Here is a 27,183-nt window from a genome sequence, read left to right on the forward strand (position 1 = left end):
TATAAAACGGAAAAAAAAAAAAAGTCCATATCACCTAGTAAATAATTTTATTGAAATGGAGGATTCTACTATACACACAATGCTACTCCCTTACAAGTTACAACTTGTGTGACAAAGGTCATATTATTGCCCAATGAACAGACTATTAAGCCTATTGTAAAAGTTCTCAATATATGGAAAGAATACAATAATGTTTGATGAAACCACATAAGACATTGGTTGTCCATGCTCCCATCCTTTTATCCACGAGTAGTTTTCTAAAAAACGATGAAGAAGAGCTAATACAACTTATGCTTGAAAAAAAATGTGTATCCAATCCATGTCACCTATAATTAACACTTCACAAATCTACTATTATAGGATGTTGGATATCAAGGGGCATAAAATATCACATAGGATATCATGTTCTACGAGAATGACGATGTGCCATGTTATAATCTTAACGGAAACATCATGTTGGATGACTACTTCAAAACTAGGCTTATCGCTCATACACTAAATTAAGTTTTTCAAATTAGAATTTGCTAAATAAACTAAGTGACCCCCAATGTGTTCACATTTGACCAACCCAACCCGTATTTTAGTTCCCGTTTTTTAGTACCTTGACTTATTAAGGATGAAAAACAGTACCCTGAAATTGTAAAGTTTGTATATATTAGGTCTTAACTCTATCACATGATATGCATCGATCGTTATTTCTAAGTTAGTTATATAATGGTGTTGACTTCAAATTCTTCTTTCACCCAAACAAAATCAAGTAGTAATAAATTCCGTTGAATTTTTTCCAATACCTTCACACTATATACCTTATCCACTCATATTATATAATTCATTTTCAGGTAGTAGCTATTTGTTCTTTTTCAAATAAATTTTTTGAAAAACATTAACAGTAATTAAAACTTGATTATATGGTTTTATATCTATAAGGTTATCAAATTGGTCAAACAAATAGGTGATTATGCATGAACATAGATAGAGAAGGTAAAACTAAAAGTTAACAGTGAAACAAAGTAACAGATTACAATGCTTCAAATCCAATTGACTTTTTTTCCAGAAGGATTCAAGGGGCCAGAAGAGAAAAAAAGCTTTTTATATCTGTAGTAAATGATCACTTCGATTCGACTCTTTTTCTATATTCTGTTACCTTATCTATATTACACACAATAGTGTAGCCTAAAAATGCTATCTTATCATTCTTTCTGCAAAAGTTTAACAAGGAAAAGTAAATAATATTCTTGAAACTACAAAAACTAAAGACTGAAATATAATCACAAAATCTCTGTAAATTTTTGGTGAAAGAGTATAACAAAATCTATCTAAACTAAATATTATGTCCAAAATTTTTGATGAACGGGTATAACTACATAAGGTAGATAAAATTATTGAAAAAAACTCAACGGTGATATTACTACTTGATTTTGCTTAGGTGGAGAAAAATTTGAACCTAAAACCCTTAGGGTGGGGGGAGCGCCTCGCCGCCCCTCCCCTCCCCGGTTTTTTTCCTCCTCCCTGCTCGCTCCCTAATGTTAGGAATGCCTCACCACCTCTCTCCTTCCCTCCCCACCCTTTTCTATTTAATTTACTTTCTATTTATCTTTATTCTATATAATAACTAAAACTAATTTATTATAATAATAATAATAATAATAATAATAATAATAATAATAATAATACAATGTATAGGAAAATAAAAAGACTTTGAACCAATATTATAAGTAATTTAAACTTCGGGTATTAATTATAAAATTAAATTTACTTAATATATAGATGAATATATGTGTCCTTGTGGCTGTGTGTCTTTCTTTCCCAAAAGCACCTACAACCTATATATATATGGAAAAAATGGAATATAAGACTGTCCGGCACCTAAGCTTAGGTGTGGAACCCCTCACATACTAATATTTTATTATTTCTTGTTTAATGAATAAATGCATGGACCCCCATGATTTTTATGGATTAAAAAAACAATATGTGAGTGTTCCACATCTAAGCTTAGATACCAGACAACCTTATATTCTCATCCCCATATATATATATATATATATATATATATATATAATATGTATGTATATATATACAAATATGGCAGCGTAGTTAAAAAAAAAAAAACACAGCCAACATCGGCAGCAAAACCGGCACCATGCTCCCCCATTCGCTCTCCACCCTACCGGTACCACGGGACGATGTTCCCTTCGGTACCGGTCCGGTACCTATTCCTTCCCCAGGACTCCCCGTTCAGCCTTATAAACTAATCAGAAACAAACATGCATATCATGTGACTGATTTAAGGCCCAATATATACCAACTTTTCAAGTTTAGGGTACTATTTTGACCCTTAATAATTAAGGGTACTAAAAACCTAATCAACCAAATTTAAAGTACTAAAATACATTATTTTTTTTTTAGTCAAAGAATAATTCCAATCACAACAATGATAGTATCGACTTGTTACATGAGATGCAAGCTTTAAACATTAGGGCACAAAATTACTTGAAATACATTGCTAAGATATGAGCCAAAGTGATGGGGTAAATGATGTAGTGAATTAGCATTTTAATACAATAAATGATCAACATTTAAAACTTAATGTAGTTATGCACCCATAGACTTCTAAAATACTTGGAAAAATTGTACTAATTCTAATTCAAAGGTATGACTTTGAAATATAATGCACTAATTTAGAATATCATCTTTTGCAAAAAGTTCAAGAGTAACTGTATGGTACATAAACTAGATTGGTTGTGACTTTTTGATCATTTAGAACTTCAACATAAGTCACTGCATCATCACACCCATTAGGCAACACCTTATTGAGTATTGATAGTAAGTAAGTAAATAAGTAACTGCTCAGTGCCGTCTTTCGCGGGTTTTGAGCTCAATACTTCGACGGTGTATGGGGGAGGTTAAGATGTAGGCAGACCTTACCTCTACCTAAGTAGAGAGGCTGCTTCCAGTTTCTACCTAAATGGTAGAAAAGACCCTCCAACCTTTGTATGGGATGAGGATCGAACCCATGACCTTTGTTTCCAGAGGCAAGGGTGTTTACCACTGATCCAACCATGCTGCTTTATTGAGTATTGATATATTCTAAAAAAAAAACATTTTTGGTCCCTCAACTTAGCAAGATTTTCAGTTATTGCCCTTAAGTGAATTAATTACAAAAAAACCCCTGATCATTTTTTCAAATTACACTCCGCGCCATAACGCCATCCATTCTTAGCAGTCACCACCTCACGTGACAAATATGTGAGGGTATCCTAATCATTTTCACCTTTAAGACCAAAAGTGAAAAAATAAAAGCCTTCAAAGAGGAAAAATGTAAAAAATCTTGATTTGGAAAAATAAAATGAACTCTTATATTACCCATGTTCTTTCCGACTCTCATCTTCTTCTTCCTTCATCATCCTCATTCATCTCAAAACCCAAAATTTACATCCGATCTTAATAAAACTCATTTAGAACAATTATAATAGGGATAATTACTAAAGTAGACTAATAAAGAAGAGCATTTTACAACTTAGACTACCTTTTCAAAAATATTTAATTTAGACAAAAGACCTGTGGGCTACATAAGAATACATCACGGATGAACCTCACCCAATTAAGTGAAGCGGTGGGGAATGTTGTACTTCAATAGCTTTATACATATGATATACTCGTTATTATATCATATATCTCTCACATATACATATACCCAAACATCATGTGATAGATCTCTTATACCTTTCTGATTTCATCTTTATTGTGCGACAAAACCCACACCTCCTCCTTCTTTCTTGTTACCGAACCACCCTCCTTTTCTCAATCGAGCTCAACTGTTGGTGCAGGGGTACAGTCAGTCATGTCTTCGCAACCGTGTCAGCAAACAAACTGATTTTTCTTATAGTTTTAAGACCTTTTCGGTTTATGTCAATAATTATACAGCTCAAGATACATTAATTGAGGATAAGTTCTATTTTGTTCGAGTCATACATGTTTTGTATTCATTAAATATGGGTATCCAATATAATGTTTTCTCTGTATACATTTCTTGGGTACTTTGTGCAGGCCAACTACATTGATGACTCGACTGTTACCGCTGAGCATGTATTTGTTGTTGGATTAATCTTGATGGGTATGGATCAAATGGTTCCGGGTTGAGCACGATTAATACGGGGTTAAGGGTTAATTTGGGGACGTTTGTTTGTGAAATTAAAGATCTTGGTCCAGATTGTTATTGTGATGCAAACGAAAAGGAGTACGTGGGCTCTTTCAATACATGTTGACTAGCTAGTAGGATTAGTTAGCATTTTAATAATGTTTTTATTTCCACGTCTATTCACTTGTAACTTTGTAAGTCTATTTTAAGACCTTTTTTTGTTGAATAAGAAGTAGTAGCATTGGAGAGAAATTTTACTTGCACTTAGTGAGTTTGTTTGTGATCATTGCCTGATAGCCAACATTTGCCTGCGCAGTGGAAAAGCTTCAAGTTGTTGCGTTTGTAATTTATTTTTATTGGTTGTAGCTTAATCTGTTTAATATATTGAAGCAGCTAACTAAACAAGAATAAGAGTATATGCTGTTCAAAAAAAGAGCAAGAAGAAGTGTATATAATGCATCATACATGAGTAATATGTCAGTATGTTAAAGAGATATAAAAATGAGTATACATTGTAATATGTATAAAGCTATTGAAGTACAGCAGCCCCCCACCATCCACATGTTTTCACTTAATTGGGTGAGGTTCATCCATGATGTATTCTTATGTAGCCCACGGGTCTTTTGTCTAAATTAAATATTTTTGAAAAGGCAGTCTAAGTTGTAAAATGTCCTTTTTTATTAGTCTACTTTAGTTATAATACTATAAATTCTATCAAACATCAACTATATAAATATATGTCTATTAGTATTCCAAATCTATAGATCTAAAAAATACAAAAACTCAAACATATATTACAACCACCGCCAAATTCCGGCCACCATGAGCACAACCACCATCGTGTTGCATCCCTCATTGACACCTTATCCACCTATCACCATCACCTCAGTATACAAAAACAAATGAAAATTAATTGTGGTTCATTTTGGGCTAGAATTTGTAAGATTAACTATGATTCATTTTAGGTTAGACCAGATACATGTTTATATAGTTGATGTTTGTTAGAATTTATAAAATTGTAGTTGTTGTAAATAGGTTTTATTAAGATCGGATGTAAATTTTAGGTTTTAGGAAGAATAAGGATGATGAAAGAATAAGAAAATGAGAATTGAAAAAAACATGGGTAATATTATGGGTGAGTATGGGTCGGTTTGGATCGGTTTTTGACTAAAACCGATTTCCGAAACGATCAATTCGGTTTTTAAAAAATCAAAACCGTTGGATTCGGTTTTTGTTCGGTTCGGTTTTTTCGGTTTGGTTTGGAACGGTTTCGGTTTTTGTTCGGTTTTTTTTTTTTTTTTAAATTTAGTTTTTTGTTTATGATGTTATATATTTAATATTCAATTGTTAACAAAAAAAAAACTATGATATAGAAACTAAAATATAGATATACTTAGTAACTAATTATACTTTTTAGGTGTTAAAATTGATATAACTTTTATAAAACGTATTGATTTTATTGTACGTTTTCATCTAAAACATATAATTTATATAGATTCGTACACTAGAAAGACAAAGTTTAAATATATATTAACATATTTACAAATTATAAGTAATAAATATAAAAGTAATATGATATAAATATAAAATAAATTAAAATATAATGGTATCGGTTCGGTTCGGTTTTTGATCGGTTTTTTGGCATATGAAACCAAAAACCGAACCAATCCGTTCGGTTTTTGGAAAACAAAAACCAAACCAATTAATTTCGTTCGGTTTACGGTTTTTTCAGGTTTTTTCGGTTCGGTTTTTGCTCCCCTAGGTAATATAAGAGTTCATTTTTTCAAATCTAGATTCTTTATATTTTTCGTTTGTGAAGTTGTTTATTTTTTCACTTTTGGTTTTAAAGGTGAAAATGACTGAAATACTTTCACGTGTTTGTCACGTGAGGGAGTTGACGGCCAAAAATGAATGACGTTAGGGCAAGGAGTGTAAACTGGAAAAAGAAAAAAAAAAGAGACCAGCTTCAGGGTTTTTTTTATAATTAATTTACTTATGGGCAATAGCTGAAAATCTTGTCAAGTTGAGAAACAAAAATGTAATTTTCTCAAAAAAAAAATATATATTTTCCTTAATCAGTCATAGCTTTCATCTCGGTGATACATTTCGTCTTTATCAGTCTTATGCTTAATATTATCCTGTGATTGTAATACAATCTATAAACAAACCCGAGATAACTTTTATATATTGTTTTAATAGTAGACTGGACATGAAAAATACCTAGAGAGAACCCTTTTCTTAATTTCAAAGATGACTTTCAAAATTTTGAAATAGATCAACTTCTGTAGACAATTTTTAGTAGTGTAATACTGTAATCTATCATATTATTCAAACTAACAGAGAGATTATCAACTTTCCTACTAATGTCTCGATTAATTTGAAAGGGTTGTTGAGAAATAATATATTGCAAAATCGCTAGAAAGTACCATCAATTCCATGTGTACGGGTTCAGCAACTTAAATTCTCGTTGCCGGAACAAAGTGAAGTGAGCATGGTAGTAAACAGCTTTTATCTCCAGCCGTTTAACCCACAACGGTTTGTTTTGTTGTACCCTGATAGAAAACTGAACCCCGGCCCCGCCCACAGGCCCAATTCAGAAGTGGGTTAACTTGGCATCCATATGAACTTTCTTCCAAATCAATCAAATTATCACACAAATAAAATAAATTTGCTATTTGTCTGAGCTTTAGAAATTTCTAATTTAATGTTGAGAATTCGGATATTCACAAAAAAAATTTATTGACTATTCTTATTATTCTGATGAACTATAATGCCAAAAGCTTAAAACTACATATATAATTTTTAGCATACTTAAAAAGTGTCTATTGACCAAAATTTTAAAGCAGAAAAATATATTTGATGATAAGCGGTGTATAAAATATATAGCATATTGGAAAGAATTTAATCATAGGTGTGAGATAGTTTAGTGCCCCACACAAGGATAGCATTATATACCAGACAGAAACATTTACCAAATTGCTAGACATACCAGGGTAACGTGTAACGATGGTTGTACATATCAGATGGCCGCATGTACCAAATTACTATGCATCCCAAAGATAGCCGTACACTCTGAATCAGTAAATCCAGGTATGTCTTTTTCACTAAATGTAAAAAGGTTGTGATAAGGTGGGTTACCTCAGGCCGCTCAAATAAGGAGGGCCACCATCTAAACCAGAAACATAGACAACATAAGACACAGTTGCCAATAAACAAAAGCCTTCTAGTACCTGTAAACAAGATTAATATGCATCATTCTTGCTCAAGCCACAACCAAAAAGTCAACAAAAACACTTTTTAGAACCTCTTTTCTAATGTAATATCCAATTTCAAAAGTATATCATGAAATTTCGAACGTTTAAACTTTAAAGGTGGTCCTGTGCATTCATCTTAAAAGCTGTAGTAGACTTAAAAGGTAACTAGCAAAAAGATGGGCCAAATAGAATATTAGTGCACAGAATGAAAGCAATATATGAAGAGGTGCATAACATAACATGGCCAACTGACATATCCTTACATAAACACACCCTCATCACTACAAATAAGAATCACAATAACATTACCATAAGAAAAGGAACCACAGAATCATAAAAGAAAGTGTGACAGATACAAACTGATCTGAACTTACAAAGGCATGAAATATATATATAGCATATTGGAAAGAATCTGATCATAGGTGTGGGATAATTTAGTGCCCCACACAAGGATAGTAGTATATAATTACCAGACAAACATTTACCTGGATGGCTAGACATATCAGGGTGGCGTATGCATGATGGTTGTACATATCAAATGGCTGCATGTACCAAATTACTATGGCATCCCGGACATAGCTATACACTTTAAATCAGTAAATCCAGATATATCTTTTCACCAAATGTAAAAAGGTTGTGATGAGTAGGCCTTGACACAGACCCATGGTTGGCCCTATGGGAATCCAAGCCCGGGGGGCCACTTGAGCAATTTTTCATTATCCCATTGATTCCTATGAAGGGCTGAATCAGGCCGTTCAAGTAAAGGAGGGACACCATCTAAACCAGGACCATAGACAACACAAGAACAGTGTTGTAAATAACGGCCTTAACGGCCGTTATAACGGTAACGGAGGTCCACCGTTACATTAAGGGGGTTGGAGGGTAAATTTCAAGGTCTGAGTTAATAAAGGTCAAATAATGGATTTAACGGCCTTAACGGCCGTTATAACGGGATTTAACGGTCAAATAACAGATTTAACGGCGCTTAACGGTCAAAAGACATCCTTTTTGACTAATTTTGTTAGAAAATTGCTAATATGTATATTTTTTATATAAATTCCTTTATATTGTATAGTCTCCGTTATAACGCCGTTATAACTCCGCGAAATGAGATTTAACCTTAAAGGTAGTCGACCGCCGAGTGACCGCGAAACGTTATTTACAACCTTGCATAAGAAACAGCCGAACGATTTTTACAAACGACCAATATATACCAGCATAGTGTCATGACAACAATAAGATGATAAGAAATAAAAAAGTAAAAAATAACCAGTATACCCATTTGAACATACCTTTTGAACCATCACTATATCAGCCTATTTGGTACCTATAATGACAACCATGTCTTGATTGATGCGCTCAAAGAATTATTTGGGAAGACTTCTAGCCAAGATAACGTTCACATGCTAAACTAACCACCTAAATGTAGGAGTGTGACTTATGCTGTAGTTGATTTAGGCAATGCACAAACGGGATATGCGGACCAACAGCTACACTAGCAGAAACAAGCAAAGTATAAAAGGTTTTAGTGTTTTACCTCTTTCGACCCTCCTCACACTATCTGAGCTTGGGACCGGCTGAGTCTACACACCACATGCAGTGTTAAAACGTGTCAATACCAACAAAGTAAGACACCAATGAAACACCAGGCATTTGGCAAGAAAACCAACCGACTTGGCACTGCTACAGAGCCACACCATACATATAAAGCATTACACTATACTGCGTTCCTTATTAAAGCATCAAATAACCATACCCACGCTTACTCCATAAAAATCCACAAACATGGAAACAAACAAAGAAGGGCCAAGGCACACCATACATTCATACTTAAACTAATTTTTCTAAGGCAAAAGTTCACACAGCATACCCACTCAATAATTGAACATATTCATATTCCTGTTTACAGATTAAAAATAGTGATCGAAGATAATAACCAGCTATATGGAATCAAAGGTGATATGCATTTAAAATCAAACAGAGCACATGGTCTCAATCAAGTTTTGTGAAAGGTCAATACTTGCATGTCCTATTAGCAAAATCTGACACGAGGACTATAATCCAGACAAACTTCAAGCTGAAAACTTCTATAACAAGGTCATAACTCCATTCAATCACTCTACCAGGGACTTAATATGGTTGTTGCCTCTCAAAAAGATACCAGAAACCCAATCATTATATACCCAAAGTAGTTACGATCCAGCTTTGTCATCTAAACTATATATCACATAATTCATGACCAATGCCCAAGCTACAAAAACATAGCTATAGAAAGAAAAAAAAAAATACTTCTCATTACGAGCAAACAAAGCTGAATAACCAAAACAAAAAACTATTCTGCCAATCTCGCACCACCAATAATAACAAAATCAACTAGATGATAACATCACGTGAAAAAGAAAAAGAAGTTGAAGTCGGAAGTATAATGAGAAAGAAGAGATAGAAGCACACAAAAAGTTCAAAAAGGCACTTTCTGCTAACACAAGTACTCCGTAGCCTACACAATCAGCAGTTGAGCAAGGACTTACAAAAAGATAACAAAGGACCCAGATACCAAAATTTTAGAGGTAAAATAAGGTTATGTGGTACTGCCTCTGTTGAACCTTCGATCTGATATGAACCAAACTGATTATGCAGAAGAAACAGAAGTAACACAGCAGTAAACACAAAGAAACGATAATTGAGTGATAGGTAAATAACTGGATTAGAGCTCCAGCAACTCCACAACTGGTTTTAGTCCAGCAACTCCTAATAGTTCATAAAGAACCGACATATATTTTCCTCCTAAACACAATGGCTACGAGGCCTTATTAATAGACTTAACCTAATACTAACCTAACTTGGTGAACAAGTATTTACCAAGAATAAGAAACAACTATTAAAAAAACACACTTAACACCCTTATACTTTTATTTCATATCATTCTATCAGATTCATATCAAGATCCTATAGAAACGCTGTATTTAACAAACCAATAGTAGCAAGGAGAAAAGAATGAAAGAGCAAAATAGTAGCAAAGGACAAGATGAGAAAGGAAGGAATGAATATAGTAGCGAAGAAGAAAAGACACCACATTCTATCTTGATATGATGATGCAATGCGTCTCATCAGAGCATGGAAAGAGAAAGCAAAAAACAGATTGACAAACTGACGACCTCTATTACTATTGTTGAAAAACAAATTATTTGAATATAGACTGAACTTGTAAAGAGCTAATGAGTTCCGCTAGCCAGGATACGTGATCCAACCTTGCAAGATTAACTAACTGCACAAAACCACTGGCGAATCTAATGTACTAGAAAGAGAGGGGGGCAATGACTTGTAGCCGGGAAATAGAAATTTAATATCTTTCATACTTAATCTTGGCCAGAATAGAAGAAAGAACCCATCCCCACGAAGAATAAAAAGCCTCAACGGGCAGCAATGAATGATTTTTTTTGCTCAACTAGCCCAAATGTCTAAACCAACCAATGAACAAAACAGCTGCTCTCTAAACCAGCAACCTTTCAGCAAAATGACAAAGATGACCTCTAAACAAAGAAAAAGTGTAACAAGAAGTCCCCATTTACATTTAAACAACCAAACAAATTTAATACCACAGAAAAACTAAACATTGTTCAGAAGTGTGCATGCGGCAATTGACATGAAATGGTCCTGAAATATTATGGCCTGTGCCACCAAGCTTTCAAGGTAAAACAAAAAAAAGGTCACAGTTTGAATACTGATCAAATAGGGTACCGAAAAGCCTGTGATAGAAGTACACATTACATTCTACTAATAATGTATGACTTGGAACTGGCAAGAAAAAAAAGGGAAGGAAAACCATGGCCCGTTAACACTAGAAAAAGAAACATAAAAGCGCCAGCAGTGGTAAATACGCAAACTGGCAACGCTTTAACAGTTTAACTCAACCGTGTTAGCCATTTAAACATATCAACAAACAGCTAACTCAAACTCATCAGTGCAACGACAAAAGTACAAAATACATAACCATACAAAATGAACCACAAAATCACAAAGGAAGCGTGACAAATACAGTTTGTATCTGAAGCACACAAATAGATCGAGCAAAATCAAGAACCGCTCATCATCTAAAACATATAGAATCATGATAGTAGAAACTGAATAGCCACCAAAGAATGCAAGCCAAACTACCAGCAACATATTGCGAAAGTAACCTTAAAAATCCGCATTAAACCACAAGAAAACAGTCACAGAATAATATTATCACTAAGATACTACCCTACACGTTATGCGGCAAGAAATGAAACTGAAATACCGATGAAAGCTACTACAATAACAATGAAATACCCTAATCGTTTATGGACCAAAAACAATATCGCCATAGCATATAGTTTCCGTTTATATATCAGTTTATTACCAAAGATGAGCCAAGAACCTGGTTAAAAAATCTAGTAATAACCTGGCACATCCATGACCCAAAAATGAGATATATCTACATTAAAACAGATGGCTTTCCAATCTGAAGCGAAAATTATAACCCAACTACATTGTCCACCCTAGAAAAGGTCAATCCTTGGATGTTCTATGAGTGCAATCTAAAGCGGAGATTACAATCCAGCAAATTACAAGCCAGAAGCTTCTATAACAAGCCCATGCCTTTTTCAAGAAGTCTAAATGGGACAGGAATCACATGATCCAGTTGTTCCCAAGATACGAGAAACCTAACCCTTATGTGTATACCCAAAGATATATGAAATCGAATTAGTGTCCCAGCAGTGCATGAAACAAGCAAGAAGAAACCAGATGGTACAAGTATCATTGGATATCCAATAACAAAAATATAGATGGCAGCAATACAACAGATAGCAAAAATATTAAGTATTTATGATTGTATGCCTCTAAAGATATAAAAAGAAAACCAATGAGATAGCAAGTTACAAGCCAGAAGCTTCTATAACAAGCCCATGCCTTTTTCAAAAAGTCTAAATGGGACATGAATCACATGATCCGGTTGTTCCCAAGATACGAGAAACCTAACCCTTATGTATATAACCAAAGAAATATGAAATCCAATTAGTGTCCCAGCAGTGCATGAAACAAGCAAGAAGAAACCACAGATGGTACAAGGATCATTGGATATCCAATAACAAAAATATAGATGGCAGCAATACACCAGATAGCAAAAATAATACAAGAATTTATGATTGCATGCCTCTAAAGATATAAAATGAAAACCAATGACACAGCAATATGCCATAGATCTATAAAAGAACCATGTTTAAACAAGCTAACAAAAGCAAAGATATAGTCAACCGTCATTCGGTCAAAAGCCTAGAAACAATAAACCAGCCATACTATATATTACGTACCAAGAGACAGGGACGGCAAAAAGTCGTACACAATCTAAAGGTAAACCCAAAACATAGTTAGGGATTGCCAATGAAATGGCAACAAGGACCATGCTCAACAACCTATTAACGAAACAAAGAACATACCATTCCTCCTGTCCACCTTCTAACAAAAACTAACTATAGACTCAAAAAGCCTGTAACTGTTTATGATCATATCGCTATATATAATAAAGATCTACACATGAAAACGAAAAAACCAGCTGCGAAAGAAAGCCAGGAAATCAAACTGATAATTCTCAAAAATGGAAGTTAGCGACATGCCAGTCACCACCCACTCGGATAGTACCGCATGAACACCCTAACTAGAAATTGGCCACTAAGAAATCCGATATAAAAACCATAAACCTAACAGATGCCTACAAATTGTTATAAACAATGAAGACCTACAAATGAGAACCTATACGATAACTGGAAGTTAGCGGCAAGAAGTCACCCCCCAATTAAGTAGTGCAACAAAAACACCCTATTTAACAAGTCTTGAGGTCCGTAGATCTGCCCAGTGCCCACCAACAGAGCCTGTATAATAGCATAAACCTAATAGAGGCCTACGACGTAATGATATGTAACAAACAAGAACACAGAAGTACTAGGATACCTCACAATGATAACATCCATCTAATAGCAGTATCTCACTTATGCCCCCAGCCCCCCAACTTCATATACACAGATAGAACTGACAGTCATGGTTTAAATAGTGATTAACACCAGGTATGGCAAACTAGTCATGAGCTATATTGGCAACACTTTCTGATGATGATTTATCAAACAAAGATAAACATTGATTAAGCTATATGTGAAATGATCAAGTAAAAATATTGCATTATAAAGATAATGCCTATAATTGGTTATCATGAACTTCTTGGATATTAACTTATGAACCAGTAGCCTAATTAAGCTCTAACAAATAGTTGCAAATCGATATTCCCAAAATATATAAGATAACTAAAGCAAGTAGAACAAAGAGGCCCTGACACACTCATCCAACTACAAGGAACTGATGGCCAAGGATCCTTCTCAAACAACAAAAAACTGTATTATAATGGTTAAATAAACAAATTTCAAAAACAATAGCTAAAGAGAGCAACTTTTAGTTAAATCTTACTCCACCCTATGAGAAGGACCTCTGGTTCCACAAGATCCTAAAGAAAGCTAAGATGATAGATGTACGCAAACCCTCGAGAAATTTTAACAATGATCAGACGTCATTCCATATGTAGAATAATATATGAGTATATGACACGGCGCTTATATTATAGTGACACACCCATCTAATTTACTAATTATAAAGAACTAATGGCCAAGGATCCTTCTCATCCAACAAAAACTTCACAAATTTCAACAGTAACCAAATCTTACTCCACCATATGAGAGGACCTCTGGTTCCACATGATCCTAAGAAAACAAACTATAGATGCTAGATGAACGCAACCCCTCATGAAAATTTTAACAATGATCCAAATTCCAATTGTAGTATGATATATGACACAACACTTATATTACAGTTACCCGATACCCTTCCGTCTTTCAATAACCACCAAAACCTAAAAGAAATGATCTAATTGCTTTTGATAGTAATAAAAAAAATGACAATACAAAAGTTTATTTTAATGGTAACCTCTGGTGCCCCACTCGCTTTGCGAGCGGACTAATACCAAGAGCTGACTTGCTTTTGCAAGCCCGGGGTCAAAGCAGGTGAACCTCAATAGCGACTAGGGTGAATCTCACTACAATCTGTGAAAAAAAGCAAGGACTGCCCCGGATCTTGGTATAGAGTTGCTAGTCATAAACTGCTTATAATATATATACAATGATATGAGAACATACCTTACTATCTAACAAAGAAGATACTATCATGATGATGTAAACAGGGTTAAGGAAGTATTAGTGAGATCAGATGCAACCATCCCCTTGCTAGGAGATTATAGAATATATGCCCTGGCACTCCATAACTAGCAAAGCCTACAAACACACAAGAAATTATCTAACCAATTGTCATTACGATAACACTAACAGATTGAATGAATAACACCAAAAAAAATACATTGTACTAAATCTTCCTCCACTGTACCAAAATGTGGTCTTTCAAAGAGGTCCAATGATAAGGCAGGAAAGATCACCAATGAGGATTAACTATTCAACTGATACTGATTTTCAAACCTACAATCTGACATCATTAATTACACACTACTCGATTGTAATCATAACTACTAGACACAAAATGACCTCATTACCTGACAAATATACCACATGAGAAGGCAACAAGAACAATTCATCATGGTCAGGTAACTTAATTAATGTAAAATAAATAAAAGGAGAACAAGATAATTTTTCAGCGACAATTTTTTTTTTTAATATTATTATAACCAAAACCACTAGCAAGGTTTAGTACCAAAAAAATAATAATAATAAAATGTTCAATGGGAAAGTGATTAAAAATCTCTCACATACTTGCATAATAATAATACCAAACGATACCTTCTCAAACAGATATGAAAATTATCCCATTGCCAGGAATTGATTGAGCTTAAAGCCATGAATCTTTTGACAACCAACAAGGACTAGAAAAACATCAGATATTATCAAAATGTAACGAGAAGTAAACAAAGAAGAGCAACAATAAGCTAAACCTTACTCTACCTATGAAAAGGAAAACCATAAACGAATGCCATCTGATCTACCATATACACCAGCACCTTCTTTTGACAGTCATAAGATAAGATGCACAAAAAAACAACCAATAACCAGTAGCTCTCCCACTGATACACATTCAACATAAGACATCATGTATCCTTGAACCTACAAAACCCTAACCCAGCCGATTCTGCAACCATTCAATTACGAGGTGACACTAACTAATGGCCATAGATCCTTTTCAATTAACAAAACCCTACAAAATGAAAGCAGAAAGCATATCCATATAAAAAGATAACTAGAAAACTTAAAGAAAGAAATATCATTAATAACCGATACTACTTTACAAATGAGAGATTGATAATCAAAATCTAAAGTACCAGGAGTACCCAGCAGCAAAGATCAGGTCAAAGCATTATCTGTCCAAAGCCTTTAAACAACAGCCAGCCATTTGATTAGTTAGTTGAAACCAGTATTATACAAAGTACCAGGGAACAGGGATGACACAAAGTTATACACATCATATTCTACAGGTTATGCCAAAATTTGAATAAGATACTTGCCCGGATGGAAGCAAGGACCATGATCTCTAACCTATAACCAAAACAAAGAGCATAACCTAAACGAAGAATTCATAAAACCAAAGCAATTCCTACTTGAAGACTAGGGATCTCAGCAGGAAATGCGAAGGTTGCTTAAAGCCGGCCGATAGATGAAAGAGAGTTAAATAGTTCTAATCTGAGTAGGCTCATAAAAAGCATGGGTTCTGATACGGGGATACAATAGCAATTGTAAAATTTAAAACATATGTAACCACATTGTTAAAAATGTCAAAAACACATAAGTAGGAGAAATAAAGCTAAAACAATCCTTGCTACAACAGCCATCTAAGTACAAGGGCATTAGAAACGTGTGATTAGGTGTTATAGTAGCTGGAACATACAAAAGCAACTGAAAATGGAAAACTATAGGGGCAATTGAAAACGTTAAAAAAACAAAAATTAAGGGACTTCAGAAGCTAAAACAACCACCTAAATACACACAATCAAACACCCAAAGTACAAGCTTCAAAGTACAAGAGCATTTGAAATGTGTGATTAGGTGTTATAGTAGCTGGAACATACAAAAACAACTGAAAAAGGAAAACTATAGGGACAATTGAAAACGTTAAAACAACAAAAATTAAGGGACTTCAGAAGCTAAAGCAATCCCCGCTAAAACAACCACCTGAATACACACAATCAAACACCCAAAGTACAAGCCTCAAAGTACAAGAGCATTTGAAATGTGTGATTAGGTGTTATAGTAGCTGGAACATACAAAAGCAACTGAAAAAGGAAAACTATAGGGACATGTAACCCCATCATTGAAAACGTTAAAAACAACAAAACTTAAGGGATTTCAGAAGCTAAAGCAATCCCCGCTAAAACAACCACCTAAATACACACAAACAAACACCCAAAGTACAAGCCTCAAAGTACAAGAGCATTTGAAACGTGTGATTAGGTGTTATAGTAGCTGGAACATACAAAAGCAACTGAAAATGGAAAACTGTAAGGACGTGTAACCCTATCATTGAAAACGTCAAAACAACAAAAATTAACAGACTTCAGAAGCTAAAGCAATCCCCGTTAAAACGGCCTAATACACTTGATTAAACGCTCAAGTATAAGCCTCAGAGTACAAGAGCATTAAAAACAAGTGTTTAGGTGTTCTTGTAGATAAGGAATGCCAAAGCAATTGAAAAACCCATCAAGTAAAATGTCATCAAATAAAATATGGGTAATCATAAGAAAATAATTTGTACATACCATGAATTATACTAAAAATATTGTATATTACTAAAATATATAACAAATCAAAATCAACACAAATAAACAGAAAATCCCCATATCAAGAACGCAATCCTTGCTACAACAACCTAGATACAAACGATCAACCTCAAAATACTTTTTTTTTTTCAAAAGAGAGATTGGTAATAAAAAATTAAAGTAGAACCATGAATACTGAAAAATGAGGGACTGGTAATCAAAATCTAAAGTGGGACCAGGAATACCTATCAGTAAAGATCAAGTGAAAACATTAACTGTCCAAAGCCTTTAAAAAATAAGATAGCCATTTAATCAGAATAGAAACCAGTATTATATGAAGTACCAGGAATGACATGAAGTTGCACACATCCTACAGGTTATGCCAAAACTTGAAATGTAATTAATAAATTCACAGAACCACAAATTAGCAACAATAACTTGTTGCACAATGATCCAGCCCTAACTTTACGAGGATTTCATTTAACCACTAATTGATTATCAAGAATCACTTAAACACGGGCAAAGTAAAACAATAAAACAATTTAGATCAGAATATTTACCCGATGAATCCAAAGTACAGTAACTAAGGCAAGTAGGAGAAAAGGAATTAGACACAGCCAACCAATTGCAAGTAACCGAGACGAATTGATTACCATGAAGAATCTTCTCAATCGGCTACAAATTTTTTGACATTAATACAAGAAATTTAACTTGAATAAACGCCAAAGACAAATAAAATAAAAAATCACAAACAACAAATAGATTAACTTACCGGTTAAAATAGATGATGAAAATCAACATGAAAGGAATCTCAAGTCCTTGAATCCTGCAAAACCCTAACCAATCAAAAATATTATAATCGGAGAAAGAAGACCGTGAAAATAGTAGTAGTAGTAGTAGTAGAGTTGAAAGAACAACTATTTATTCTGACTTATATGTGTGTATATGTGTATATATATATCCGAACAGGATGGAGGAAACAAGCAATCTATCCAGACGGAAAAAAGCATAGATGACAGAAAAAACCCTAATTAATCGGAACCCTAGTCTCCTAGTAATATATTCGATGGTAAGTCAGAAAAACCCTAATTAATTAATTAATTAAAGTGATGTGGAAGAAGAAAAAGAAGAAGAACCTCCTCCTATTGTATGCAATGCAATCACATTAATGTGAATGTGAATGTGAATTCCTCCTAGCCGCCGATTTCCACTTTCTTGGTTGATATAATAAAGTGTAAACCCTAATTAATATCTCCCTCTGTAGATATAGATATACAGATGTAAGTATTGACAGACGGAGAATGAATGAATGAATGGCGGGCGGGCGGGAGGGAGGGAGCGGATATCAGATCATATAATACAGTAACGTCGGTTTGGATATGTGATACGCCAGATTACGCGTTCATAACTCATATTACGCGGTTTCTAATTAACGGTCTAATATTACAAAGTTTTTTTCATTTTCATTCCCTATCGTAATCTTCCTCTTAAAAAATCACATGTGTAAATACAAAATCATCTTCTCACAAAATCATGAAAGTATGATTCTTCTAGCAGCATACTTGTTATCCCCTTCATTAATATCATGTTTTCATTACCAGATATAATTCATAAGTTATACCGTTGTTAAATGTGAATTATTATAATATAATTGACTGCATAATAAATAGTCATTTATAATAACATATCATAAAAGTTTATTACAATAGATAAAAAAATAATAATAATGTTTTAAATCAGCTAGTGCATACGTAACTGGATGAATTAATAGAAATTAGGAGGTGGTGTTGTAAGATTGATATCATATTTTGATTGATTGTTAGAATGATGTATAAATAGAAAATTAAGATGCAGTTTGATGAAAGAGAATAAATATTTTCAAATGGATTTAAGCTCATTATTGAAAAGAATGTCATATATATACGAGAGCAAATACCTGCACGTTGCGGCGGTAAAATGATGAGGGTGATATGTCATAAAGTGTGATAGATCATAGAAAGTTATATGTCACAAAGCGTCATAGTCAAATGCGTTAGTCGTACGGGCTCCACATTCGGATTTAAAAATTCGTCGAAAGTATATCGAATGACATCTCTAATGAAAGAGCATGAAAATTTAAGAAAACCCATATAATTTTTATAATTTATCGATGTACGGTTTTTGAGATAAAAGATTTTGAAAGAATTAAAGGAATAAAATGATTCATGGAGGAGGGAGAAAGTTGTATGCAGTGATGTATGGTACATTATGCATTAATATGTGTATATTGTTGAATTGAATGTTGAAAGTTGAAAAATGAATTTGCTTTATAATATAGTATATATATAGATATATATTATTTGTTTCTTCAAAACATGATGAATGGAAGTGGTTTTACTAAGTGAGATTTTTATAATGAGAGTGATGAACGGATGAGATACCTCCTTCAAAGTTAAACATTTATCATAGCATCAAGGGCAATGATATTTGTACCATAAAATTTGCTATTTTTACCATTAATGTACATTAAACAGTTGTATGATATGCATAACTTATGGTACATTGTGGTAGATTTATCAAAAATTGTAGTACGAATATTACTACCTTAACATCAAAATTAACTGTGGAGTATAATAAAGACTTCACGACATAGTTCACTTCGATATATTATCAAAATATCAAGCATAAGATGGACTTGTCAAGACCCAAATGTAGAGTAAGGGGGTGGTATATACAAGTATACAACACTTGTCAAGATCAAAAACCCTTATATGATCTGCTTGTCTTAGAATAAAAATAGAAACCCAAACACCCCTAGCTGTTTGAACACACACCCTTGTATACGTGCAAAGTCAACCAGAAGTATTCCCTAAAAACTTTGTCCGGGGAAAAAAGAGTTTTATTTTAACACAAATAAGTATTTCCTAATCCAACATGATTATAAATTTGGCTGATACATTTTACAGGGTTAATGGCAATGAGGTCTGGTAATGAATTTAAATAGATTTGGGTCGACATTGATAGTGTACTTAACTCACATGTACTTTTCTCTCTTTTTTTACCTACTTGGGCCTTTCCAAAAACTGGAAAGAAAATTAGTACTAAGTAGATTGCTGCACAAAATGCAGTTAGTAAAGTATCAGCATCTTATGCAAAAGCAGCAGACACCGATTTGATTTCTAAATCAGAAGCAAATGAAGAGTACGAACTGCAATTCTCCAAATCTATCAAAAAGCTCTTGACAAACTTCATTGGTCAAAATTCCACTATATAAGATTATTTGTCTTCATTTACCAACTGTAAACTTCTACTACATCTATAACAAATATGAACAGAAAAAAGCCTCCCCACCACCAGCATATCCCATTCAGTATTTCATAAATGAAAAAAGATTTTCCATCTGTGCAAAAAGCCAAAAAAATATATATATCATCAAATGAAAAATGTCCATTCTATATATACCACCCCCAACTACACAATTTCTTTCCGAAACGGCCAATGTCAACTATTTCTAGGGCCATCCAGTTTTAAGTCTCCTATCAAATGTTGAGCAGTTTGACCCAACACCATTTTCTTTGTACGCAAGTGAGACGAGCTGATGCCTGCTCCCCTGTTTATAGGCGTTTAACTTTACACGACTAACGTGTCTAAGCCTCATGGGTCAATTTTTGTAGTTTTATAAACAGGTATACAAAAGTTATGTCACAAGTATTTTCCTGATGATTTCCATATTTGGCCTTCTAGAGAAATGACCATGACGGTAACATCATCATGGTACCTCCTACGGTCGCCTTGTGGGATGTCTAGCAACTCATGTAAATCCATCCCTGTGGGGACAAAAAAAACTTCCATATTAACAGAAACACAATAGAGGCAGCTACAAGAGACACATGGTATGTGTATACAGTACATCATGACACTGTCTAACCAAAGCCATAATTGTCAAGCAACTTAACTGCAAATTTGGCCACAAAAATGAAGTGGTAACATGGGGGTTGGGCGGGTCAGGTCACCAGTCAGACGAGTAACTTTGTCGTATGCGATAGGTGAAAAAGTCAATCCCATTTTGCTCAACACTTTGAAATTTTAACAAACTATTATTGCCACAAGTATGAGCACAAAATATACATCAATTCATTAAATTATACAGTTTTTGAGTAAAACAGGTAACATTTTTGTATGCAATAAGCCAGAAACCCCTTTTTTTTACCACTCCTAGATATTCACAAATAGCTAGAGTCTCAACTATGAATAGAAAATTGATATCAATTCAATAATAATACAAAGCTTTAGACGAATCAATCATCTTATTATCAATTTCTTTCACATAAAAATTAGCATGCATGCTTCCAGTACAGAATCAATCATCTTTTTATCAGATCTATGCCAACACAGCTTCTCATGATTATTGTTTATACCGAATGAGGATACCAGATAGCATACAATCGCCAAAACAAAATAAATAAATAAAAACATATGAACCTAGAGGGAGGGGGAAATTTCAAGCAATTTACTACGGGAATTTTCACTTTAGGTTATGTTTAACTCATAATAAGGTGAATGAGTACAGAAAAAATAGCTAAAAAAGATGCTGAACTGCAAGAAAATTCACATGCTGGTTCATTTTTACCCTTTTGACCCATTAACAATTAAAAGAGACATTGAACTGCCAGATTGTCATTTGAATGGGTCGATATTTGACCCATCTACCACATTGCATATAATACTTTTAGCTTGTTCTCCCTCAGAATATTATCACCTCAAGCCTAAATCTCAGAAGCAAGTATTACACTAGACAGATACCAGTAAACGACATAGCCACATATAACAATATCAAAGGCAAAAACATTACCTGCTTTTTTGGCTGCACGTAAAAGAAGTTCCTCTATTAGGTGTTGGGCAGGGTCACCATCAGGAAACTTCTCCATAAAATTCTCTACATGAGAAACCACTTCCTCGTTGGTAAAATATTGGTACAGTCCATCTGATGAAAGAATTAGAAATTGATCTCTGGGAGAAAGATGATGGTGCCTGAGTGAAGGTTCACATGATATGTACGGTGCAGTACCGATATACTCGTTTCGAAACATCTCCAGTAACGAATCATTCCATTTTGGCTGTATCGACAAGTCAACTTATCAGACAAATTCATTTAAGAAGCTAAAAATAGCTGATATGAATATTTACTGAACTTTCTAGAGTTAATAGAACTGAAGTATTAAATACTTGCTATCTATGAAATTAAAATAGATGTGAAGAACTTTAATATCATCAAGAACAAAGGATATCAACTGATCGTACAATCCAAAAGCAATAACTAAAAGCATGATATGCACAGAAGAATGAAATATTTAGAAGAATGAAATATTTAGATTAAGAACCGATGGTTTCAATCACATAGCTCTCCAAACAGGTAAAGTCAAAGATGTTAGCTTGATCATGCTTTATGCAGCAAAATAGATCTCCACAAAATTTTTATTCACCAAATCAAAGAAGCAATGTTAGATCTAAATTTGATCAGACGTCATGCAGCATATCATTCTCCACAAGATTTATTGAACCAGATCAAATCAGAAAATTATATGCCTTTTATTATCATTTATCTTAACAATTTTTGTTTTCCTAAAATAGGACTTGTAAGCTATTTAATAAACCAATAGAAAATAATGAGTATGAATGACAGGACATATAATTAAGCTGTAAACTGTCTACATTGGATACCTCATAGCCAATTGTACAAATAACAAATAAGAGAGAAAGCTATAAAGATGGAACCGAACAGCTAACCTGTTTAAGGAACTTTAATATCGTCAAGAACAAAGAATATCAACTGACCATACAATAACTAAAAGCATGATATGCATGGAAGAATGAAATATTTTGATTAAAAACCGATGGTTTCAATAACATGGCTCTCCTAATAAGTAAAGTTATAGATGTGAGCTTGATCATACTTTATACAGCAAAATAAATCTCCACAGGATTTTTATTCACCAAATCAAATAAGCAATGTCAGACATCTTAGTTGATCAAACTTTATGAATCATATTATTCTCCACAAGATTTATTGAACCAAATCAAATCAGAAAATTATATACCTTTTATTATCATTTATTTTTACATTTTTTGTTTTTCTAGAATAGAACTTGCAAGCTGCTTTATAAACCAAGACAAAATGTTGGATATGCTGAGATGCATGCCCGGACATATAATTAAGCTGTAAACCGACCACATTAGATACCTCATAGCCAACTTTACAAAAGAGAGAGAGAGAGCTATAAAGATGGAACCGAACAACTAACCTGTTTAAGGAATCCAGCCCCAAATGCTCGAGTAACCTTCAGACGGCCTTTTACCCTACCATTGACTATACACTGGTTGTCATCTGGATGCTCATTCTTGATTCTTGTGATTTCCTGCAAATGTAAGATGATTCTGTGATGAATGCACTACTAAACTTATGGCAATACTTTGTATTAGTTTAAAGATAGAGACCACATTTTATACGATATAAATAAGGTCAGAGAGAACCAAAAAATCCATTTTAGATGTAACCACCTAATAATTAAACACCAATTACGACTTTACATAAGAAGGCCGTCATGTGGAAGCTTTCTCACATTGTCTACTCCCTCTCACGCCAAAAAGAAAAGATGGGTTCAAACTAATGATAATCCCAATACGCCAACGTTATTCTTTCCTTGCCAGATCAAAAAGAATCAAAAGCTAATGATGCTAAGGAAAGAATCTTTAAGCTCACTTTGTTTACCTTTTTTACAAGATAACCACTTGAGGAAATTCAAATCTAGTTAACTTATTGTTAAAAATTTTAAGATAGAGATAGCCAAACCTTGCATTACACTGATCTGAATTATCATAGATCAGACCATAACATCGAGAACCATAAAATAAAAGATAGCATACTGAAAAGTAGTGAATGATATACGAGTTAAACTCTATGTTCTAGGTAAAAATTTTAAAACAAAAGAAAGATAAAACACAAATAAAAAGCTGCAAGATGTAACTACACAAAGTAGACTAGTTTGCAACGTTTAGAACATCTTAATTACTTTAACTGATTGACATCGATCGGAATTTATGCAGTTTCATAAGCTAGCTACTATATAAATCTTAAGAATAGAGTTCAATGAAGTTAGTAGTAACCAACATACAGTAACACATGTTAGCTTACTTCTTCGATGCTGGTGCTGTGATCAGTAGACAGCTGCAACGCTGTCAACCTCATATCGTGAGCAGGAACATTATCATTCATCTTTTCAGGACCATCTTTCGATCCAACGATGCCCTCTACAACCACCCCGCTACTCATTGTCCCAGAAGAGCCAACTTCTTGAGGCTGCTCTTGTTGTTGTGCCACAATCGCACGACTATCTCCCACATTCATCACATACACATCGTCGTCTCTCATCAACACAACAAGTAAACATGAACCCATAACTGCAAGTTCTGGATACTGATCCATAACCTTATCAGTCATATCCAAATACGCCAGCTCAGTTACTTCCAAAGCTCGTGACATCGCTCTCAAAACCAACTCATGATCTACTGGACCAACTTTCTTAATCCTACCCGTTCTTCCAACGTTACCTGTTTCCTCTATTATTCGGTTTTCCACTTCCTTATGGTCATCTTTTCCACCCAACCCAAACCTCCAAGCAAAAAACTTACCACCCTGCTCCTTACGTTTACTAAACCCGTTTCTCAACTTTGATAACAACAACGACCGTTTACTAACTCCTAAACTAGATTTACTAACACTAACCGCATCATCAACAGAAAACGCAAACCTTTCAGAACCCGATAGATCAAAACCGCCGTCTTCAAGTTCATCTTGAGCAAGATACTCCCATAATCTCTTCCTCCTCTCCACACCCGTCTCAAACGTAACCTTTTTCGTCACTGCCCCAACTCTAGCCCCAATTTCACACAATTTATCAGTTACACAAGTTTCCTCAGAATCCCAAAACAAACCCTCGAGTTCTTTATACGTCGCTTTACACAAATGACCCATCAAAAACTCGGGAGCATCAGGACCATTAAACCCATCATAAATCCCAACAAACAACCACCCATGTTCTTCCGACACGACAACATGTACCCGGTCCTCACCGGCCTTTCCTAACGCCCACTGCACATCCTCATTCTCTATTTCCTCCCTTCCCCTGCCCCCCACATTGTCCTTTTTCAACGGGACAACCCACGGGCGTTGAAACGCTTTTCTTAACCCCCTTTTCTTTTTCACAAACTTAGTGCCCCCATTCAAAGGTGCCGAAAACGGCACCCTGCCCCCATTGTTTCCACCGGCATCCGAGTCCATCGGACCGGATAACGCCCCTCTTTCAATCGGGCCCGACATAAAAAAGGCCGACGTCGTCGTTTCGGTTTCACTTTTAGGCAATGGTTGTAAAGGTAAAGCACAAAACGACGACGTACTCTCAAACCCATTATTATTATTATTATTATTAACACAATTATAATCATTGTTATTATTATTAGTATTATTAAAATTGATATTGGGAGTTAAAGTGTTGGCACTGACAGACGCGCCAGAAATGGCTCTAAGAAGGTGGCGGTGAGACGACGTCGTTTCATGATGTGGTGGTGAAAAACGTAAAGAATGTGAAGGGGAAATGAAACGAAGAGAGTTAGTCGGAGAAAGAAATCGAGCTGAAGAAAAAGAACAAGCAGAAGAAGGTACGTAACAGAAGGAATGGCCTAAGGAGGTGGTGTTGTTGATTTCATCTTGATGATCCGTCGACGTGAAAATGAGGTGGTGATGTGGTTGTTCATCACGGCGGTGGTGTGATGGATTGAAACATGAGAAACCACTTCCCATTACTACTAATCCTACTGCTGCTACATTTGATTGTTTTAATATTATTATTATTATTATTAGTATGTATTACTCGGATACATATATTGTTTACTGTATTATATATGTATCTTTTTATTGTTGATCATTGGGGAGGTTTTAATTGGGGGGAAAAATAAATTGTTGTGTGTGTGTGTGTTTTTTTTTTGTAATGTTTTTGCGGGATGGGTGAAGACACAATTTTATAAAAAAAAATTTTCAATGGGAAGGCTTTTCTTTTACTTTAAAAAGGAAGACAGAGGAAAGTGTGTTATTTGAAGTTTTAGGACTTTTATGATTTGCATTTGGAATTACTCGAATATATCAATGAAAATGAGTTTGGATTTAAAATAATTTTTTTTCCTAGAAATTATTACATATAATGTTGAATTAGGAGGATACCCGCGTAACATGGAGATGATAACGACAGGAAAAATAATATAAGTAATTGATATAAAAATACGGTGTTCACCACTAGTTTACCAATTACCAAGTCGGTGACATCAAAACTCAGTTCGCACCTTGCCAATGCTCTTATGGTTATTTTTAGAATTTTGTAAAGATATTATTTAGCTATTAAATAGTAATATATTCTAATATAAGATTTTTTTATTTTTTTAAATGTGAATCATTTGCTCGTAACAGGAAATTTAGCTTACGTTGTCTTAAACAGGTTCGTGCTAGATGGCCCCCTTCACTCTCAACAACTAATGAGAGGAGAAACTCCCAACTAAACCATCCGAAAACACGACTTTTAATTGAATAAAATCATGACCCCTCTGCAGAACTCTAAACTGCTTCATTATAAAACTTTATATATAAAACCCCCTAGAAATGTACAGACCAATACATGGAAGAGTGTTAAATAAATACGAGTATATTAGAAGGAAATAGAATAGTGTAGTACCTCCTTTTGTTTGTGCTATAAATATATATTTGTTATTGACTAGATTGAGTTCAACTAATAAAATGGGAAAAAAGGACTTTATTTGAACATTTGTGCTTAAAAGAAAAAATGACATATGTTGTAAAATAGAGTTGGAGACAAATATCGTGCTTATAAATAGGATTAGCTAGCTATAAGCTCTAACATCTAATTACATAGTTACATGGTTACATATTC

The 27,183-nt window shown here is 34.2% G+C and overlaps 1 protein-coding gene and 2 long non-coding RNA genes across 4 annotated transcripts; all 3 read right to left on the reverse strand.

Annotated features, from left to right (window-relative positions):
* Positions 1–303: 303 nt before the first annotated feature.
* Positions 304–14,985, reverse strand: LOC122585641. Its single transcript, XR_006321748.1, has 3 exons — positions 14,809–14,985; positions 14,592–14,726; positions 304–326 (listed from the first exon to the last, which is right to left on the reverse strand). It is a non-coding gene; the product is annotated as an uncharacterized LOC122585641 (long non-coding RNA).
* Positions 14,986–15,255: 270 nt separating this feature from the next.
* LOC122585640 lies at positions 15,256–18,510 on the reverse strand. Of its 2 annotated transcripts, none has more exons than XR_006321747.1 (5): positions 18,346–18,510; positions 17,982–18,035; positions 17,770–17,884; positions 15,779–15,828; positions 15,256–15,654 (listed from the first exon to the last, which is right to left on the reverse strand). It is a non-coding gene; the product is annotated as an uncharacterized LOC122585640 (long non-coding RNA). The 2 variants fall into 2 exon arrangements; XR_006321746.1 differs by having other exon boundaries at positions 17,982–18,045.
* A 2,079-nt stretch (positions 18,511–20,589) lies between these two features.
* On the reverse strand, positions 20,590–26,216 carry LOC122608511 (protein phosphatase 2C 29-like). The gene is made up of 4 exons (XM_043781618.1): positions 24,381–26,216; positions 23,491–23,604; positions 22,041–22,305; positions 20,590–21,015 (listed from the first exon to the last, which is right to left on the reverse strand). The coding sequence occupies exons 1-4, from the start codon at positions 26,043–26,045 to the stop codon at positions 20,891–20,893; spliced, it is 2,169 nt and encodes a 722-aa protein (XP_043637553.1). The 5' UTR covers positions 26,046–26,216; the 3' UTR covers positions 20,590–20,890.
* Between the last annotated feature and the right edge of the window lie 967 nt (positions 26,217–27,183).

This window comes from Erigeron canadensis, chromosome 1, assembly GCF_010389155.1.
Source record: "Erigeron canadensis isolate Cc75 chromosome 1, C_canadensis_v1, whole genome shotgun sequence".
Classification (NCBI taxonomy): domain Eukaryota; kingdom Viridiplantae; phylum Streptophyta; class Magnoliopsida; order Asterales; family Asteraceae; genus Erigeron; species Erigeron canadensis.

Coding starts and splice junctions, on each gene's coding strand:
- LOC122608511 (XM_043781618.1), bottom strand. CDS start 26,045: ATGGGAAGTGGTTTCTCATGTTTCAATCCATCACACCACCGCCGTGAT. Junction 23,605..24,380: donor ACAGCACCAGCATCGAAGAA/GTAAGCTAACAT, acceptor TTACATTTGCAG/GAAATCACAAGAATCAAGAA. Junction 22,306..23,490: donor GGGCTGGATTCCTTAAACAG/GTTAGTTGTTCG, acceptor TTGTCGATACAG/CCAAAATGGAATGATTCGTT.